General features: G+C 50.2%; 1 protein-coding gene across 13 annotated transcripts in view; it reads left to right on the top strand.

The window, feature by feature from the left end:
* The window catches only part of ATXN7L1 (ataxin 7 like 1), a 234,915-nt gene that overhangs the window by 163,336 nt on the left and 50,131 nt on the right, over nucleotides 1-21,448 (top strand). For 8 of the 13 annotated variants that reach the window (XM_032873347.1, XM_032873346.1, XM_032873345.1 and 5 more), the window contains one exon: nucleotides 18,117-18,339. In XM_032873347.1, coding sequence (XP_032729238.1) covers nucleotides 18,117-18,339 — 223 coding nt within the window. Of the gene's footprint in view, nucleotides 1-2,116; nucleotides 2,129-6,877; nucleotides 6,988-7,919; nucleotides 8,106-8,178; nucleotides 8,203-16,048; nucleotides 16,130-18,116; nucleotides 18,340-21,448 lie in introns of those variants that run through there. The other 5 variants (XM_032873357.1, XM_032873353.1, XM_032873354.1 and 2 more) reach the window with 5 other exon arrangements.

Genomic DNA, 21,448 nt, shown 5'->3' with positions numbered 1-21,448 from the left:
GAGCTTAGGACTCTATCCTCTGTCCTCTTCTCTTTGTCTCCAATCGGGCGAACAGCGAGGGTTTTTAGGTATATCAGTTGCATGAATTTGCTAGGACTGTCATAACAACGTACCACAGACCGGGTGGCTTAAACCACAGAATTTTATTTTTTCACAGTTGTGGAGGCTGGAAGTCCCAAGATGAAGGTGCTGGCAGGCTCTGTTTCTCCGGAGGCCTCCCTCCTTGGCTTGCGGATGGCTGTCTTCTTGCTGTCTCCTCATCAGGTTGTCCCTCTTGTATCAAAGGGCTCCAAACCTCCTGGAATAGAGCCCACCCCCACTGGCCTCATTTTTAGCTTAATCACCTCTGTGAAGGCCTTATCTGCCCATTCATCCAGTCACATTCCGAGATACTGGGAATCGGACTTCAACAGACGGATTTGGGGGCGACGTAATTCAGCCCACAACGCCGGTGCACTGAGCCTGGTCCCACCGAGGCTCTGTTCCTTAGCTGCGTCGGAGCACTGCCGCACCAGCAAGATGTCGAGGTTCATCTGTGCCTTGTTCTGCACATACGAGTGTAGAGAACCAGGCACCATCTCTCTGTGTGGGTGCACAGTCAAAGGGAACACAATGAGAAAAAGACTAAATATGTTCAAAGGCACAAGAAGTCACCAGTGGCGGTGGACGTCTGAGTAAGCTTTCATGTGTCCTGTGATGATTTTTCGATGATTTCAGCAGCTCACCTGCTTTGAGGAAGGCTGTTGTAGGGGTGGGCTGAGCAGGGGTAGCTGGTAGACCATTGGGCCCCAGAAATCATCTGACAAAGTGTTACCTTCCCTTCTGGGCCTCTTCCTCCCGGTGCCTTTCTGGGCAGACTCCCTGATCTGTGAATAGATTCGTTGGCGTGATCCTCTCAGTGTCTTGCCAACAATTATGTATATATATTTAAATCTGCCCTCAGTGTTCATTCCCTCTGGAAGTTGGGAACCCAGCCTCACATAGGCTAGGAGAGGAAAATTTAGCCAGTTATGTCTCCCATTTCAACAGCTGCTCTTTTCCCAGGGGCCTGTGGGTGGCCGTCCATCTCCTTCCCTCTTCCCTTGCTGTGGGACATCTTTGACCCGGAGATGCTAGGAGCCAGCAGGTGGCCCCCTGATAGCCCTTCGCACAAAATTTCCCCCGAGGTCTTTTTCCTCCGTAAAGGACATTTGTTCCCTCAGAAGGTACCCACCCTCAACCAAGGCAAGAGTGGGGTTCCCGGGGGCCCACCTGGAGAATGGCAGAGACGAAAGCTTGGTGTTCTTGGAAACTGCCGCCCCACTCAGAAACCCACGGATGAGTTGTGGTCATGCTTGCTCAAGCCACAGGGAAGCTAGGAGAGGAGAGCTAGGAGCTAGGGGCAGCCCTCCCAGCCCTTCATTGCGCACTGGGTTCCTGCTGCGGATGACTTGAGTTCAGGTCTCGACAGCAGGACCATGGAGAGACGACGTGTTCCTGCGGGCTGGTGGGGAGGATCCATTACCCTTTGTGAGCCAGCCTGGATTTTGGTCGGAGATGAGGAAGAAGGGGATTGCTGCCCCGAGAGGAGGTCAGGCGTCTGCTCCCTTGCAGCAGTCCAGCTGCTCCGTGCCGAACAGCCAGCTTCCGGCAGCCTGAACGCTGCTGCTGGTTCCTCCTAGGTTTAACAGGCGGGTTTCTGCCAGTGGAGGGGGGGAATCTGGGTTATTTATAACGGCAGTAATCATAAAACTCTTCTTTTATGTTGGCATAGCCTGACTCAACTTTTAAACCTTTTTTTACATGCCTGATCTCATTCACTCCTCCTTATAGCCCTGGGAGGGCAAGTATTGTTAACCCCTGAGCATGGAAATTCTGGAAGGAGAGCCGGGGTTGACACTCCAGCTCCTGGACTCCAGTGCTCCTTCTCTTGATTTCAGCTGCCTACTGTCTGTATTTGGTTGCCAATAAGGTGGTAGTTTGGGGGTCCACCTGGGTGGCTCAGTCAGTTAAGGGTCTGCCTTCGTCTCAGGTCATGACTCCAGAGTCCTGGAATCGAGCCCTGCATCGGGTTCCCTGCTCAGTGGGAAGCCTGCTTCTCCTTCTCCCACTTCCCCTGCTTGTGTTCCCTCTCTCTCTGTGTCTCTCTGTCAAATAAATAAATAAAATCTTTAAAAAAAAAAAAAAAGCGGTAGTTTGAGAATTGGAAAACCAGGTGGTTGGGTTTTTTTTTTTTTATTGTGTTTCCTGTCAGTTATAAAAGCAACATTTGATTGCTCACTCTGTGCAATGCCCTGCTCTAAGACCTTTAGGGTTAATCTTCACCACCACTGGTAAGAAGACGGGGGTTGTTAGCCCCATTTGTCGGTTGCCCATGAGATCCTTCCGAGGGAAGATGAAGAAATGTGGGCTAAGTGACACACCTGCGCTGAGTGGCCAAGAGTGCTGTTCACGGATCACGGTCACTCTAGGGGATGTGTGTCTGCAGTCACACACTTGGCCGTGTCCTCCTCCGCGTTGTAGGGTTTGGAAGAAGAATGGTATTGACGGCAGGCTTCTCTAGTTTGCAGGTGGCAGATTTGGGAGGGAGAATGGATACGTGAATGGATCAGGGTCCAAAACGATTTCAGCAGGCCAGACTAAACCAACCAGATGACATTTCTAAAGGATACTTGTGGCTTCATGGCTTGGCAGGAACTTGTGTGAAATAAGACTTAGGGGTGATACAGTTATCAGAAATTAAAAAATCGAGGTTGGCTCTCTAGCTGTGTAGATAGGAGGATCATGTCCAGGAGGGACAGCTAGGAGCTGCTCAGACCCCGTCAAACCCCAGTTCTCTCTTCTGAGTTCCACAGTTTATGAAGGACCGACAGTAGAACCGAAGACAGCCCAGAGATGAGAAGAGTGAAAATGATGTTTTGTGTGGTTTAAAAAGACGTCTGGGGTGTTTAGCCAGGAGAAAGATTTCAAGGAGCAAGTATTTGGCAAGGTGTTGGTGAAAGGGAAGTAAGACTGGGTCAAGGTGACTCCCACGGAGCAGAAATGGGGTTAACATGCAACATTGCAGAGCTGCTCAGGAGGGGAGGAGGCTCCAACAGCCAATGGAAATGCCGTTCTGTCCCACCTGGTGCACGCTTGGAAGGCGCCATACATGTCAGGCCTCCAAGGGGAGAAGCCAGGCTGGGCAGCCCCACGGCCAGAGTGCTAGGGAGGCAACAGCAGTCCCAAGAGGGGGCCGGCAGGGATTAGCAGAGAGTGATTATCTGTGGGGCTTCTTCTTGCCTCTTGGGAGTCTGTTACTCTGTCCCAACGTCAAGGTCTAAGACGCCATCATTGGTGGCAGTGATGATTCCGTCACGGGAATGACAGTCCCTCTGATGGAAATGACGGTTGTAGCAGAGATGAGGGGCTGGCAGAGGGGAACTGTGCCTCAATGCCTGCTGTGTGTGTGTGTGTGTGTGTGTGTGTGTATGGACATGCGTGTGCAAGCGCATGTGTGATATTGTTTGAAGTAAATTCATACTTCTTCATGGACCCAAATTGGCCTTGTTTGAGAACTATCGTGGAGGGCCTGTGAGCTGTCTCCTACTGACCACCTTAATTCCCTTAACTTAAAAATTACCTCGTTTAGGGATGCCTGGGTGGCTCAGTTAGGTAAGCAACCAACTCTTGATTTCGGCTCAGGTCATGATCTCAGGGTCATAATCTCTTCCCTCAGCGTCTGCTTCTTCCGCTCCCTCTGCCCCTCCCCTACTCTCTCTGTCCCTATCTCTAAAATAAATAACTTACTTAATTTTTAAAATTACATCCTTTTAGTGATTCCAAGACGGGTTTTGAAAGTAACTCTGAGTTATCCTTTAAATACAAATTTTTTTTAAAGATTTCATTTATTTATTTGACAGAGAGAGAGTGTAAGCAGGGGGAGCAACAGGCAGATGGAGGAGGGAGAATCGGGCTTCCCACGGAGCAGGAAGCCAGAGGTGGGACTCGATCCAGGACCCAGGGATCATGACCCGCGCTGAAGGCAGAAGCCCAACCAACTGAGCCACCCATACACCCCAGCCCTGATATCCTGAAGCAGTCTGTTCCTAGTATTACTATGAACATTTGTACACAAGAATTTGTTTGGGCACATGTTTTCAGTTCTTTCGGGTATCTACCTTAGGGCAGAATTGTTGGATTCTATGATAATTCTGTGTTTAATTTTTTGAGGAACTACCAAACTTGTTTCCTTTCTTTTTTGTTGTTTTTGAGAGACGGTGCATGAGTGCAAGCGGGAGGAGGGGCAGAGGCAGAGGGAGAGAGAACATCTTAAGCAGGCTCCGTGCCCAGCGCGGAGCCCGACACAGGGCTGGATCTCATGACCCTGAGCTCATGACCTGAGCCGACATCAAGAGTCTAGCCCTTACCTGACTGCACCACGCAGGTGCTCCCCCAAACTGTTTTCCATAGAGGCTGCACCATTTTAGTCCCACTGATAGTGCCTAAGGGTTCCAATTTTTCCACATCCTTGCCAACACTTGTCATTTTACATTTTGGTTGTTTTGGGTTATTTTTTATATACAGCCACCCTAGTAGGTGTGAGGCTGGAGCTCATTGTGGTTTTGATTTGTTTCCTACTGACTAATGATGTTGAGCGTCTTTTCATGTGCTTGTTGGCCGTGTGCATATCTCCTTTGGAGAAATGTCTGTGTTCAAGACCTTTGTGCATTTTTTAACTGGGTCGAACCTGCCTGTTTTTTGTATTTAGAATTAAGGTTCTAATGTTAGAGCAGTAGAGGTAAATATTGCATCTTTTTATCATAAACCACCTGTTTGCTGAGAATGTAGGCCACCGACTCTTTCCCTGGGTGCTGGAGGTAATAGGAGAGCACAGGGTGAAGGAAGCAGGGGAAGGTGCTCCAGAAGGATCAAGGGCTCTGGGAGAGTTGACCCGAGGAAGCTGTTCACAGCTCTTGCCCCGTGGGCTATCCTGGAACTCAGCAGAGACTAGGAAAGCTGTTCACATTTGTCTCTGGAAAGGGTAGGGCTCCCGGGCCACAGAGCCTGCCCGTTCATCTGTGAAACATGGCAACATCCTGCAGACCTCCTCTTGACAGTCCCCTAAGCGTGGGAAGTATACCCATGGGCCCTTGACCTACTGGCCTAGGGTTCAGCAGAGAAGGCTCACAGCCTTACCCACACAGGCAGCCTGTCTCTAGGCAAAGCTGCAAGTAACTGGGAAAAGAGGACCGGATGCTCCTTCCAGTGAACCTGGGTCAGGTCGGTGGTCAGCTCACACCCCCTCATTCCCACTGGCTCCATCCCAAAGAAATGGAATTGTGGAGACCAGTTCTGCTTGGCCAACCAGCACTACACCCTACCCGTCAGAAACTGACGAGTTCTCCTTCATTCTGGGAAGAAACTCTCCAAGAGGGGAAAGGGAGCCAAGAATCCAGAGGCCCGAAGTCACGTCCTCTTGAATTATTCTCCTCGGGAGACTCCCTCTGGCCGGCTTCGGTTATGGTAAACCACTGAAGGAATGGTCCCAACGTGGGACGGTCTTGCAAAGGCAGGAAGGCCCTGCTTTGCGTATGTGGCCTGGATTGAGAGGATACTGTCTTCCCCTGGGCTGAAAATTCTCCATAGGGCTGTACTTCTGTGGCTTGTAAACCCTTTGTCTCTTAGAAGTTTGTTTTTAATTCTCCTTATTAGAGGACATATGTTCCTCAGCCAGGATTGACTTTAGACTTACCAGGTAGTAACCAGGTTTTACAAAAAAATGTTGGAACACAGCAGAGATCTCAGTAGAAGATAAAATTGCCCAAAATGCACTTTGCCACCGGATTTTTTTTTTTTAATTGAGGTGAACTTTGCCTAACAATTTTTTTAAAGATTTATTTATTTATTTGAGGGAGAGAGAGCAGGGGGGAAGGGGCGAGGGAGAGAGAGAGAGAGACTCAAGCGGACTCCACACTGAGCGCAGAACCTGACCCGGGGCTCGATCTCACGATCCTGAGATCACAGCCTGAGCTGAAACGAAGAGCCGTGGGAATTTAGTCGACTGAGCCACCCAGGTGCCCCCTCACCTAACACTTTTAAAGCATACAGTTCCGTGGCAGTGAGTTTGTTCCCAATGCTGGATAACCATCGCCTCTACCTAGTTCTAAAACATTTTCATCACCCCCAAAAGAGCCCTTATACCCATTAAGTAGTCCCTCCCCGCTGCCTTCTTCCCCAGCACCCCCGCAATCACTGATCTGCTTTCTGTCTCTGTGGATTTGCCTGTTCTGGATATTTCTTATCAGTGGAATTCTACAACACGTGGCCTTTTGTGAACTGTTGGGTTTTTTTCGGACCATCGTCTTCCCCCCAGTCTCCATGCCAAGCTCAAGGAATGAACTCCCTAAATAGCCAGAATGAATGAAAACTCTCCTCTGGAATTAGTGGTTAAAATGTCCCACAAAAGTATCTTTCAGTCTTTATAATAATGTCTCTACTCTCGAAAGCACAGGGCCAGGCATTGCCGTGGACTCTGCCCTGCGTGCTGGACGGGCCCTGGGGGAAGGAGGAGCGGAAAGGCCTGAGCTCCCGCAGGCGGCCCAGACCAGGCCCGAGTGGACAGCGGCTCCGGGAGCCGGGCCCATGCAGTTTGCACGTGGCCATCAAGCCAGGGAATGGGGGTGGGGGTTGCAGCAGGGCCCCTCCAAACCCTTCCCCAAACACCGACTGCTCAAATCAGCCCCCAGGGGAGCCCACTGCCTCCGACCACACCTTGTGAGTGCAATTCAGGAAAACCCAAGTTCATCTGCCAAATTCGGGATACAGCCCTGACTGTTCCGGGCTTTTCTTTCTGCCTTTCCCTAATCGCATCTGGGCGTGCTCTCTTAAAGGGGAAGTGGTGCGTTCTGACTGGCCAGGGCCCTCAGCCAGGAGCCAGGAAACGGCTCCCACGAGTCGCTCCCGTCGCCCAGCGTGTCACTGGCTCAGCCTCCTTATCCAAACGGCAAGGCTGTCTCCCCGGGATGTGTAAGTGTGAGCGCAGGGCCTGTCTGCCACACAGGATGGCATGGGACTGGGCCCAGGTCACGGAAGAGAGAGCCTGGCAGGCAGAGTGTGCTGTCAGCCCACGATCCATTTAGCAAGTCCGAGGTGTAGCACAGACCGCGCTCTGGGGCTGTGGGCTGGCGCCGGAGTCCCAGACAGGGCTGAGGCATGCGGGGGGAAAGGAGCTGCCTCAGAAAGAGGTCAGGAGTAGGAGGCTGGGTTGGGGACCAGTCTATTTTGGACAGCCCTTCTGGAGGCACTAGCCTCGGGGCCTGGGAAGGAGTGGAGTGGAAAATTTTATGGCACACCTCCCCTAGCCGCGGGAACCTCTCCCACCCGTCACCCCCACTTCTCTGCACCTCTGCGCAGCTCACTTAATGCATAGACCTCCCCGGCCATCAGTTTGGTCATTTTTATATGTAATTTGCATGAAGAAATAGTTCGGGTCTCTTGCCCTCGAACTTTGAAAATCACTTGACACTCAGGACTTGTGATTTTTCCCATTTCCTACTTGGAGGGGGCGGGTGGGTCCTCGGTCCCGGCTGTGCCCACAGCGGGCCCTGGGCAGACGCTGCTGGCCGGCCCCCCCCCCCCCCCACCCCGGGTAGGCTGGCCGGCTCCCTGGGATGACTGGCGGTGTACCTGCCCCGGTTTCTTGCTCAGGTTTTGTTTCCAGTGTGCCCACGGTGACGTAGAGGAGAAAGCTCATACCGGCTCACACACACAGTCACTAACTCAGTTGCCACAAGCAAGTGACTGACGGTCGGAAGACAGACCCTCCGTCTATGTTAGGTGGCCTTCTGCCCGCGTTTTTGTGCGCATGGTGGTAGTCAGTGGGTGATCTTCAATCAGGTGAAAAGGCTTTGTTCTCCCCAAAATAATTCAGACCTTCTGCTCCTGAAGAAGAGAGGGCAGGGCCAAACAGAAGGGGGCCGGGGAGAGACAAAACAAGTGTGTGTCTCTGTACGCACATATTGACAGGGTACAACCACACCCTATTTCAAGACAACTTCCTGTTTGCCACTGCCAACTGCCACTCCAAGGAGAACAGAAGTGGTTCCGTTATTAGTGGTTGCTGCAGGACCCCGGCAGTCTGTGGGGTGAGTGGTTCTGGGTGCCACCGTGGGCTTCGCAGGGAGCTGAGACCTCGCAGCTTCTCTTGGAAGAGGCTGTGGCCCTGCACTCTGGAGACTGGAGGTCAGGATAGAGACAGATCGAGCCCCGGTGGCCTCTCCTTCCTCAGCCTGTGTTTTTTTTTACAACAGTGTGCTCCCAGAGGATTCTTGTACATGGAATCGTTTTAATTCAGGGGCAGGGAGAAGGAGCTACCCACTTAGTAAGGCTACGCCTTGTATTTAAAAAAAAAAAAATCGACGTTTTTATGCGGATGGGGAACTTAAAATAAGTGAGTTGGCACTTACCACAGTGAGTTGGTCGCTACCTCCTCTGGGTCGTCGATCCTCCCAACACTCATTTCTTCGACGCTGAACGCAGCAAGTGCCTATTAGGGCAAGACACAGGGCCGACTGCCAGGGATAAGAGGGAACGAGGCACCTGCCCTCGAGGTGACAATGACAGGACACCAGGCCGGTCAGCCAGGGATGACAGCATGAGGTGTGTGGCGAGACAGGGCGTGTCAGTGTCTGGGGGCGGGGGGCACCTGCCCGCTTGCAACCCTGTGACGTGGACAGTGTTGTTCCCATTTTATAGGTAAGGAAATTAGGGCTCGGGGAGTGGGTTACATTATCTGCACAGTCACAGAGCTAATGGGTGACAGGTCTGGGATTTGAGCCCAGATCCTTCCGATTCCAAAGACAGCAGTGTCTGGTCCACATTTCCCGTGACTCCCAAAGCTGGCACAGAGCATGAGAATCACCTCAGTACCTTTCTTTTTTTTTTTTTTTTTAAGATTTTATTTATTTATTTGACAGAGAGAGAGCAGGAACAGTGGGGAGGGGCAGAGGGAGAAGCAGGCTTCTCGCTGAGCAGGGAGCCAGATGTGGGACTCCATCCCAGGACCCTGAGATCATGACCTGGGCCAAAGGCAGATGCTAAACTGACTGAGCCACCCAGTGCGTCCCACCTTGGGACTTTTAAAAAATACAGATTTGGGGCACCTGGGTGGCTCAGTGGGTTAAAGCCTCTGCTTTTGGCTCGGGTCTTGATGCCAGGGTCCTGGGATCGAGCCCCGCATCAGGCTCTGTGCCCAGCAGGGAGCCTGCTTCCTCCTCTCTCTCTGCCTATTTGTGATCTCTGTCTGTCAATTAAATAAATAAAATCTTTTAAAAAATAAAATACAGATTTGGGGGCCTTGGCCTTGCTGCACCAAGTGGTCCCAGAGATAGAGGTATGGCCTGGCCCCTTTCTCTACCTCTTGCTGCAGGATCCTCCCCACCTCCTGTGGGGTGTGGACAGGGCATGCCTGTGACAGGGACTCTTTAAGCACTTGCCTCTGGGGAAAAGCTACTGATGGGAAGATTCAGTCCAGCTGTTCAGGTGTTTTAGACATTGGGAATCCCCATTCGCATATCTTCTCCCCAGAGGCACAGCAGTCCATGCCTCCTGCTTCACCCAGCTTCCAGCTGCCTGTCACACCTGTCCCTACGGCACCCTGGAGCGGGGAGGAGGTTAGCTGTGCCAGCCTAAGGTAGAATCCAACAGCTTATCCTAAAGCCGGAAGCCACCAGTTTTCGCCTAAGCTTTGGAGGCTTCTGTGTTTGGACTCGTGTGGCTTGTGCAGTGGGTCTATTGGGTGGTTGTTGGAGGCAGTCGTTCTGATGGAAGACTTAATGCCATGCAGAGGAACTCCTCAACCCCTCCACTACCGTGTTGGCTCTGGGCACATGAGGACAGCCGGGACAACAAAAGGCCTGGTATTATTAAGAGAATCCAGGCTCTGGCTGCAGGCGGAGTCCCACAAGGCAGGAAGGCTAGTCCTCGGGTCCTGCCAGCAGCAGCCTTCCTCCACCACTCAGGGTGACCAAGTGGTGGCCAGCCCGGGATCTGGAGTGTCCCCCATCCTGAGGGAACCCTCTGGCAATGACAGTGTCTTGTCGCCACCATCCCAGTGCGTGGCACACAGTATCGTGCCTAGGAAATGCTTTACATGTGAATGAACTCATGAAGGGGGGTGACTTAAACACGTTTGACTCCTTCCTACCTTTGTATTTGCACCTGTTCGCCCTCCTTTGCCCCCCTCTCAGATTAAGGATGTGTTCGTAGTTGTTTTTGTTTGTTTTGATTTTTTTGTCTTACATGGACTTAAACAGCTGTAACAAAACTAACCCTATTAAGCAGTCCATCCGATATCCTTGTCTTTTTCCCCATCTGTCTACATTCTGTATTCATATAGATGTGAGTGTGTGTGTTACATTTTTTTTTGTTTTTGTAAAGTAATGATTCATGGTTACACGTGATTTGTGATATTTGTAATTTCCTTGTGGGCTTGGGCACATGATCTCACATACACCTTTCCTGAGGTTGGGATAATAATGACACTTGTTCCTGTCATTTTCATTTGTTTTATTATAGATCATTCAGGTCAGTTGTGATATTTTTTACTATTGTAAACAGTGCCACACTGAGACTATCTTTGAACTTTTTTGCAGTTGGGGGGAAGGGAAGGGGGGAATGATTTCCTTGAGGTCTGCTTTCCAGACTATAGTTACCAGATTACCAGATCAAAGGCTGTGGATTCCTGTTTGGTTCTTGCTATCATCACTGGTTGGTCTCCAGAGAAATGTCATCCCTTGAAAGTACCCCAGCAGTGTCTGCGTGATTTTGTTTCCCCAGAGGTCTATATTTGCTGTGTTTTTTTCTTAGAGCTAGGTTTGGTGCCTGTTGAGGACTGGGGGGTTCACCCCTGAGGGCTGATGGAAGTATTTTAGGGCCCTGGAAAGTCCCTGGGACTCCCCAAATCATGCCCAGCAGGAGGTGATGCCAGAAACTTGCACCTTAGTATAAATAACCAAGAAAAGGAGAGGGGAGAGCTCACGGGGGAGATAAAGAGGATCTCAAGTTCTCTAGCTTCAGAGTTGTGTCTCGGGCCAGCTCTGAAAATGGGAAATGCTTTGTGAAGAATCATGGGAGAAGTGCGTTGCTGCAGTGTAGAGGGGAAGAGAACGTCCAAGCCGGGTGGCGTCCAAGCAGGGTGGCGTGGTGTGGGAAGAGCGTTGGCTTGGGCTGAATGGACATGGACTCTCCTCTCAAATGGCAAGGGCTGCATGACCTTGGTCTCGTTTCATAATGTTGCTAAGCTTTCATTTTCCCGTCTATAACAAGGAGGCTAACAGCATCCATGTTGTCAGGCTGTTGGGTAGATTGCGTGAGCTGGAAGGTGGGAAAGTAGCTTGCACGGTGCCTGACGCAGAGGCACTCAAGAGCGCCATCTCTCCTCCTAACTGAATGAATGGACGGAGTGACCAGGTGACCAAGAAACCCAGCTAGAGCCTGGAGGGATTTGAGAACCGAGCTGGCACGACCCACCAGCCCACAGTGGCATTAGTCTAGGTGCTGCAGACGGTGCCCGCTGCCTGGCAGTGGGTAGGAGGTGAAAAGGGTAAAGAAGAGCCAGTATACGCTGATTGGTGGCAGGTGCCCATGCCTTCGGGAGCACTTCTGCTCAGGCCCCTTTTAAAGAGATCTTTTAAAGAGGTCCTCTGGCCTGAGGAGGGAGGAGGCATTCCAGAGGGGCTCACAGCACTCTGGCAGAAGACATGGCTCTGCCTGCCACAGTCCTTTGACTTTGCTGTGTCTTCATTTCATCCCCTGCTGAGAATATCCCACCAGGTCAATACACTTCCCCTAACCACCATGGCACTATATTTAGTGTTTAACGACCATCGTGGCAAATGAGACCACAGGCTCAGATTCTAGCCCCCACTCTGCCACTTAATTGCCTTGTGACTCCAGACAAGTTTCTCTAACTCGGGCTGCCTTCGTGTCCATGGCTGTAAACTGGAGACTACCTGCCTCAGGGGCAGGGATGAAGGGAAAGTGACATGTTCCCTGTGCCAGGGTCCGTGCTGCACCCCTCACCTTCCAGCTCCAGTCTTCTTTTGGAAGACAGTCACTTGGAATTCGGGGTTGTCCTTTATGGACAGCATCCCGACTGCGGCTCCTACTGCAGGTGGAATCCATTTATAAAACGGAGCCGGGCTCATCATCCACCAAGCACTTGCCCTCCGAGCTGGGGGCTGAAAGAGAGTCCTTGCTGCTGAATGAGAAAGCCAGAGGCTAGCCTAAGCCTGAGTGAGCCAACACAACCGTGAGGGCCACAGGTGACGGCAGTGCTCAAAGTCTCCTGGGAGGGGATGGGTCCCCTAAAAGACATATTGGAAAATTCAGGACAGTTTCTTTCTAAAGCCTGTATAGGGAACCACACTGGGTGTTGGTAGCTGGCTCAGCCATTCAATGAGGTGTCTGCGCTGAGGCTTTCAATGCAGGATATCGATGCTGTGAGTATGAAAATATCTCAGTGAATAAGTATGGGGTGGGGGAGGTCCGAATTTTTACTGAAATGGAATTGCTCAAGGACCAGGTGCCTCTAGCCAGTGGAGAGCAAGGGAGAGAAAGGACTGTGGAAACACCAGGCTCCCCACACTTACCAGAGATTTTCAGAACGCTGGGAGGTGATGTCTGCAAGCCCGCTACTCAGCTGGTCTCCAGCTGTGCACCCTGGAGTCACACCTGGATGGTTAAGGCCTGTATGGTGAAGCAGGTGGTCAGCCTAGCTGCTGAGGCCATGGTCTGGACTTCTTATGGCAGAAATGCAAAACAAGTAAAAGGATTTGGTCTTCGGTCCTGGAGTCCCCAGCTCCTCAAGGCTGGGGCCTCAGGCTGTGGGCATGGGACTGCTGACCAGGACCTAAAAGGCATCTCTTTCCTCTTTCTAAGGGAGCAGGAGTGCCGTGCTGGAATGCCCATACAGGTGGGCGGGGCGGGGTGGGAGGTCCTCAGGGATCTTCCAGGCTGCCCCTGTCCACTGCAGCGTCTTCCAGGATTGTCAGGTGGTAGAGCTCAGACCACAAGCTCTGATGTTTTCTAGCTTTGTAACCTTGGGCACGTCATGTCTCTGGACTTCATTCCTTTCATCTGTGGCAGAGAGCTAGTAATAATACCTCTCTTAGGGTATTGAAAGAATTAAATGCTCCGAGGGAAATCAAGTGTTTCGTAGACTGCCTGATACAGGGGACTTTCTTAATAAATTATTAGTAGTGTTGGCCAGAGGACAGAGGGGTGAGACCAGAGGTTGCTAAGCCAAAATCAATCACAGACGTTGTTCTTGACACTTAACTTCCGTATGGGTGTTCTCACGGTGACTTTGTTTCCACTTTAGTAGTAAGTGGAATATTTATTTATTTATTTATTTTTATTATTCGTATTTAGCTTTAGCACAGTAGATGGGTTTGGTTTTTCTGTCCAGAAAGACACGCGTCGTAAGAGCGATGAACTATTGGCAGTCTTTCGCTTTGGAAACGATCCCTCAAAGAAATAATCCTAAAATGCTTTTTAAATAATTATTTTTTTTAAAAAGCCAAAAAAGAAAACCAAAAAACCAGATAGTAAGCACATGGCTTAAAAAGTGGCTCAATAATATAGAGCAATGATTGACTACTACTAACCATTTTAAGTGACCAGTATATGAGAATCAGTAGCATATAAATAGAATAACGGTAGTTGAAAAAGAATAATCCAAAACAGCAATTGATTGCCGTTTTGCTAATGCATCTATTTACGTTAACAAAGAAAGAGGGACGCCTGGGTGGCTCAGTGGGTTAAAGCCTCTGCCTTAGGCTCAGGTCATGATCTCAGGGTCCTGGGATCTAGCCCTGCATCAGGCTCTCTGCTTAGCAAGGAGCCTGCTCTTCCCCCCTCTCTCTCTCTGCCTGCCTCTCTGCCTACTTGTGATCTCTCCGTCAAATAAATAAATAAAATCGTTAAAAAAAAAGAAAAAAAAACTGGAGAAAAAGAATTTTTCTCTAAAATAATTGTAAAAATCTATAATGTATTTTAATAGTGAATAAAAAATTCAATGTTCTATAAACTCTTCCTGGGCAGGGCAGGTGGAATAAGTATAATTATAAAGATCTACCTTAGGCTGTCCCTTGACCAAAACAGAAAAAAATAAGCCCAGGGTAGGTGAGGACTTGTGTCAGAATGATTGTCATAAATCTGGAACGCTTTACCCAAGGACATTGCCCCCGCACAGAGTACCTTTTTACGAGAAACCGGGACCCCGTCTGCCTCTATCAGCAGCCCACCCACCTCTCGACCAAAAGACAAAACCATGTGAGTTCTCCACGGGCGGGTCATCCCAGACTAGAGAAATACCGATTGAATAGGAATTGGATCTTTCTGAAAAATCTACTCACTCCGCGCTACCCAGGACATCAGTTCTCCCCATTTTCAAAAGCTTCGCCGAGTGAAGTGTGCGGCTCGCCTACTAAGGGAGGCTCTGATCACTGTGACCCGGGCTCCCCACTTTAAATCCGTACACAGCCTTTCTCGCTCGTACCAGTGGCTGCCAAGCTTGTTCTCGAAGCTCAGGGGACAGAAGTACGGGTCTCTTTGTGGGGTACCTTGAAAGAATGGTGCATTTACTCCTGTCTGAACAATAAGGAATAGTTCAATAGGAAACACTGCTTTAATCTGTTTATTACAATTCAAAATCACACATTTTTTTTTAAATTAAGGGTAAAGGGCTATCTTCAGGTTTTGATGAGTAATTCTCTCTTTTACAACTTGTTCTTCTAATTGGTCATTTGAGGAGAATTTATGGAACTAAAAACCAAGAAATAAGCGTATCTGTTGATTTCCTTTTTTTCTGTGAATTTAGGAGTGGAACGTTTTGGCTGAGTCACTAAACAGAGTTCCGTGAGAAGGTGATTTTAGAATTATTGGTGTGGCTCATTCATTTTGTCCTTAATCACACCCTTCCTTGTGATTTATCTTTGTTTACTATTATTATTATTATTATTATTATTATTATTTAAAAGCTATAATTCTAGTAGAGTTAACATACAGTGTTATTTTAGTTTCAGGTGCACAATATAGTGATTCAGCCATTCTGTACGTTACCCCTGCTTATCAGGACAAATGTACTCTTTGTTTTTTTTAATAGGGCACGCGAGTTAGGTGGGGAGCAGAGTGGGAGGGAGAGAAAGAATCTTAGGCAAGCTCCCTGCCCAGCACAGAGCCTGACACCGGGCTCCATCTCAGTGATGGACACTTCACCGACTGAGCCCCCCGGGACACCCCATGACAAGCATACTCTTAATCTTAATCCCCATCACCTATTTCCCCCATCCCCCCCTCCCACCTCCCCTCTGGCAACCACCAGTTTGTTTTCCCTAGTTAAGAGTCTGTTTTTTGGGTTTTTTACTTTGTTTGTTTCGTTTCTTAAATTCCACATATGAGGGAGATCATATGGTATTTGTCTCTCTCCATTTACTTGTATTATTTTTAACTCTTAGTTTAGCAAAACAAAATTTCTCTTCGTTATCAAAGCCCACCTCTTCCCCAGAGCTGAGAACTATTTCTGCACATCCTTCCCCCACCCCCCAACCCCACTGTGTCAGCTTGAGCAAGTGATCAGCAAGTGAGTAAATGAAAATGTCAAAAATGTCAAAACAGTGGTGGTAAACATCAGAGTCGTATTTTCATTCTGGAAACCTCCGGAAGGGCAGAAAGAACTATGGATTTGAAGCGAGAAGACTTGGTTCTGGTCTCGGCGTGGCCCCCAACTGGCTTCGCCCTGCAGGCTGGTAACCGATAGCCCCTGTAACCTCGTCCATCAGCACGGAGATCGGACCGGCTGACTTTCGATCCAGTTCTGATCTTCTGTGATTCTGAGTCCTGCACTTCCTAATTTCCTGGCTCCAAATCTTGGTCGCAGTACACCCCATTTCCTGTCTTCCTGAGAAACCACTCAGCCCCCTGCACACGGCACAGAGGCCCGTTCCTCGCGTAGCCATTGGCCCTGACCTCCGCTCTGGGTCGTCTTTGGCCAGTCAGCCGTGAGGAGGGTGGAAACGCCTGGCTGCTTCCTGCCTGTCTCGCAGGGCTTGTAAAGGCCAGTCCAATTTCACAAAGGATGAATTCCTCCAAGGAAGACCCTGCCTGGGTAAAATATTTCAATACTTAAGCTGTAATTATTGCCATAATATTCGGGAATCATGAGGGATGAGGAGAGAAGCAGCAGGTGTAAGTATCCTTATATTTGTGGTAATGGAGAGGCAAGAGACCTTAGAAGCCACCTAGGGACCCTCTTCATTTACAGATAAAGACACGGAGACTGAGACTGCGCCAGTGGCGGACTCCAGGCCAGAAGCCCAGGACTGCGGGGTGGCTGGAGTTGGAGCCTTGGTCCCTGGCTCGCAGCCCAGGGTTCTCCCACTACTTCAAAACAGATGCCTTGGGACCAGCTCTTGGTTTGTAAAACCTACAACAGGATGGTTCTAGGATCGGAGCGTGGATGCAGGGTCTGCTCTGACTCAATGAAGAAAAACTACCCAGGAAAGTTCCTGAGTATAGGCAACCTACAAGCACTGGTCAGGCAGAAGTACCCTCAGCAATCAGATGGTGCTCGAAAATCCGCTTCTCCCCCAGGCCCCACTTCATCAGAGGACGAGAGTCAGTCTGCATGAGACAGTCCGGCAGCCCATCAGTGTGAGGGAACCCAGAGAAACCCCGAAGAGCCCATTCCCGATCACCAAGTGAACTTGGCTTTCTCCTCCTAGGCCAGGTACCTGGAATAACTTACTGCCAGAAGTGTCTCACTCATGAGAAAAGCCTGATACCCAGCTTGGAGATGGAGGGACAACGTGGACTGTCATTTTCAGCTCCCACCTTGTTCATTGTCACATTCAGCCCAGATTTCCAGATCTGTGATGTGTAGTTCTTCCCATCAGGACATCTTTTTTTTTTTTTTTTCTTTTTTCTTTTGGAAGATTTTATTTTTTAAGTAATGTCGACCCCCAGTGTGGTTGGGGCTTGAACTTACAACCCCAAGATCAAGAGTCGCGTGCCCCACCCACTGAGCTGGGCAGGTGCCCCACATGGGGATATCTGATGTAATTTTCTTTATTTATTCAGCACTTGAACGAACAGGGCCGCCTCACTGTATCGGGGCACCAGAGAGCCAGAAGGAACTTAAGATTTCAGAGCCTTTGTCTTTTGGGGGTCCAAGATTCCTTCCTATAATTGTGTACGAAGTTTTTGTGTGTGTGTGTATGTGCACATTTTTCTTGAGAGGGGGTTCCCTAGCATGGATCAGACCCGTTACCCTGCAACAGTTAAGGACTTGACATCGTGCACCTGTCGTCCTGGTCAGCATCCCCATCCTGCCCGTTGAGTCGAGACCACACGGGCTGACAGTAGGAAAACAAGTGAGGCTTATCTGCCGAGAACTATAGTATTTTCTGTAGAACCTCAGGAAGCTGTGCCCGTCCGCCTAGACCCAGCCCCACGTCTGTGACTTCTCCCTCAAGCACGGATGTCCTGTGGGTCCGAGCCCAGCAGCTGGGGCCTGGCCCTCAGTGAGCCCTGGAGAGGCCGCAGGGGCACGTGGACAGAAGCCGGGCCACTTCCTGGCATTCAAAGACCCTTTCATTCAGCCCTTCTGGTCCTTCTGACCTTCATGCTCCTGCTGGGGGGTGAGAGGGAGGGGGTCAGGTTCAAGAATTTCCTATTTGTTCTCTTGAGAGCCCTGCTCTACCCGCTGCTGAGGGACCTTGTGGCCTCCGAGGAGCTGTCTGGGGATCACTTGGGCTGTATGGTTGCCCCACGGTGTTCTGGGAACACCTGGTTTCCCTCTGCTAGTCCTCTCGGGCTGGTTTTGCAGAAAGCAAGCCCGGTGGACGCCTCCTTGAGAAGCCAGGTATTAGTTGAACGTGCCATCTGATAGAAAAATTCAGAACGTCGTCACTCCTCGTTGGTGGGATAGGAGCAGATGTCCAGACAGAATCATAGTGAGAACTGGGGCTTTGGGGTCCCGACCCTGCAAGATAGACGCTTTTCTCTTTGCCTCTTGTGTATTTGAGTGTGCGTGAGCGTGTGGGGCTCGCTTGCTACCCGTGATGTGCTGAGTTCTCTTCTTTCTTCCTCTGCAGAGAGAAGACACGGGTCAATGTGTAGGCCTTCTCCCTCTCCGGCATCTCCACCCTCCAATTCCAGGACATCGTTAGTACAGGTGAAAACTAAAGCCTGTCTCAGCGGCCAGAACTCTGCCAGCAGCACCTCAAAGCCATTCAAAACGCCCAAAGACAATCTCCTTACCTCCAGCAGCAAACAGCACACGGTCTTTTCTGCAAAAGGATCAAGGGACAAACCATGGTGAGTGTCAGGCGCTGGCAGCCGGTAGCTGTCTGTCCCCACTGCTCGACCGTCCTGGGTCACCGCAGGAAACGGTGTTTACCCTCTGGCTTTGTTCCTGGGCGATGTGTCCAGGAATTTGGGGAATGAGGAGGGAAGGGGCAGAAAACCAGAATGACGGGACTGGGGACGAGAAACCTAAATCCTGAGAGGGCACACGGGGCCTTAAGGCACCACATGCCTGACAGGGGAAGCCTTTCTGTCCCTGAGAGCTGAGCCAAGCCGTATCTAAGAACAGGGTGCCAGGGAAGTATTCCTCAGTGAGGTGGTCGTCTCCGTTTTCCACCCCAGTGAAGAGAAGCACTGTTGAAAATAATCAAAAGCAGGGACGGTTTGCCCAGTGGGGAGTGAGGCCCTGTGAGGCAGGCCCCCCACCGAGCCTCCCTGCCCTGAGCAGCCTTGCCTCCGCTCCGAATAGCAGCCCACAGAGGCAGGTAATGGGGAGCTGACCACTGAAAGGAAAAGAAGAAATCCAAAGAGAATGTCACCCCTTTGAGGGGTGGGAGAGGGCTGGTTGCAAGTGACTGTGGAGAATCAGAGGCTCTGGGTTCATTTTGTTTTGTTTTTATCTCAGTCTTTACCCAAAAGTCAGGGAAAGGTTACCTGTGGAGTGGACAGATAGGAAACGAGACATGGAAAGGAGGACAGGAGGCAGGAGGCGAACGTCTTCAAATACGGACAGCCCCAACGTGAAACACTTAAGGGACTGGCTTCTGACAGAGCCTCTAGCCATCTCGTTCAGGCATCGTGGAGGCAGATGAGGGATAAGTGTGGAGCCTGCCTCATTTGTATATTTAAAGAGAAAAAGTGTTCTGTTAATTAATGATAGTTAATTACACTTAAGTTCATACCTAGTAAAGCTGTGGACTAAAATCATCCATCAATTAGTTTGTCACCGCTCACTGGAAATTATGATGACTTTGTAAAGAGCTAATTATGCCAGATCAATTAGAGAGCCTCTTGTGATAGAGTGGAAAGGTTTAGACACAGCTGTCAAGGAGGGGAGTTACCTGTTATCCAGGTGGGCCTCGTGGGCAGGCTTTGTTCTCTCTGCTTGTTAGGATGCCAGGGCCATCCTGTAGGAGGATGGAGCAGGTTAGGGAAGGCCCAGCCTGAGAGTGACGGTGGGTAGCCCCCAGACCCGCTTGCTCGGATGAGAGGCTCCCTTGTATCTGTGACCTCAGCAGCCTCAGGTGTCTCGATGTAAGCACATGCACGCTCTGGACATCACTGCCCCTGTACAGGTCTCAGCTGGGTGACCCTGGGCAAGTTGCTCAATCCAGTGTGCCTCAGTTTTCCTCATCTGTAAAATGGGGCTACTGGGAGCTCTACCCCGTGGAATTGCTGTGAGGCTCTAGTGAGCTAATTTTTATAAAGGCAGCAAGTGCAATGTCTGGAGAGGAGCACACATTTGACATATCCGTGAGGATAATGTTACCTTCCTCATTGTCATCTGCGCCAAAGGACAGAGCTCCTCTAACTGGTGACAAAGGTTGGGAAGTCAAATCTCTCTGCAAAACTAGAGAAATGAAGTTGAAAATGGAAAAGGATAAAGTCCTTTCTTCAGAGTCCAGAGTACTGAGAAACCACTGGAGAGAGCTGGACCAGGGGCCCTGGAGGAAGGAGCCAGAAGGAAAATCAGGGGTCACGGAAGATCATAACATGAACACAATGGACCACAGATGATAGACGTCCCAGCGGCATGAGACATGCTCCAAGACATCCAAGACGTCTCCTCAGGGAGACCCCTGGGTTAGATCAGGCCCCACGCTCCATTGAGACAAACGCCACATGCCCTCATGAAGACCGCTGTGGGCCAGGCCCGTCAGCCCAAGCAGGGTGGTTCTGGAAGTCTCTGAGAACATTGGTCAGGGCCCACAGAAGAGCAGCCAGAAGGATTGCAAGGAGGGAAATCCTTCTTAGGGAAAAAGAGGCTCCAGACACTAGAGCACTCGTCTTGTGTGAAGAGCGGAAACCTGGCTGGTGATTGCCCACCTTCAAGTAGGCAAACCTGAAGACTGACAAGGGGTGGGCAATGCAGGAGGCTTTCTCCCTGGCCTCTAGCCCAGCTATCGGCCCCCAACCCTCCATTGCCAGGAGTGTGTCGGGAAGGCTGGGAAGACTTTTCTTGGAGACTCAGAGGACTCTGCCTTGGTTCTGGCAGGCTTCCCTGGAGAGCAGTGTGAAAGAGCCAGCAGAGAGCTGGGGGCGAGAGAAGCCAGTTCAAGTCCGAGCTCAGCCAGAAATGTTCTGTGTGACCTTGAACAAGTCACTTCACTTCTCTGAGTCTCCTTTTCAAGCCTGAGTAGTTTGCGAGTCTAAGTCATAGTCATCTCAAAAATTTTCAAAGCTTCCTCTTTGCCTTCTGGACTAAGGGTTAGACCCTCTACAAACTGGCCCCAAGCTTCCCCACCATGCCTTTCTTTGGTACCTGTCTAAAATATCCATCCATCTGTCGTTACTCAATTTAACATTTAATAAGCACCTACTATAATACTGTGTGCCAGTTCTGTAACAAGGCCTATATACAAGGTATATATGGGGGCCCCTGATGTCCTCTATGGCATCTTTGTGCAAATAGAAAAAAGCTTGGATACAGCCCTGTCCCAGAGTGCACTGTTGGCTAACTGTCTTCATCCCCTACTCACTTCCTCAAGCAGAAATCCTAGTGCAGTGCATAACCTGTACAACTGCACACTGTAGCCTTAGGGATGCAAAATTAAGTAAGACAAAGACTCTCAGACTGCCTGGGTGGCTCAGTCATTAAGTATCTGCCTTCAGCTTAGGTCATGATCTCAGGGTCCTGGGATTGAGCCCCGTGTCAGGCTCCGAGCTCAGTGGGGAGTCTGCTTTTCCCTCTTCCTCTGCCACTCCCCCCACCCCAGCTTATGTGCTCTTTCTTGTGCGTGCTCCCTCTCTCTCAAATAAATAAAATCTTAAAAAAAAAAAAAAAGACACAGACTCTTAGGGAGTCTGTAATAAAAAGAGACAGATGCTAACACAGAGTACAATGTGTTAAGACTAAGATACTGGTAGAACAAAAGATGGGCACCTACCCCAGCCTGAGGAC

This window comes from Lontra canadensis, unplaced genomic scaffold (assembly GCF_010015895.1).
Source record: "Lontra canadensis isolate GAN:19392208 unplaced genomic scaffold, GSC_riverotter_1.0 scaffold48, whole genome shotgun sequence".
NCBI classification, from domain to species: Eukaryota; Metazoa; Chordata; class Mammalia; order Carnivora; family Mustelidae; genus Lontra; species Lontra canadensis.
Note: the sequence above shows the minus strand (reverse complement) of the source record. Positions and strands in the feature narration are given on the sequence as shown.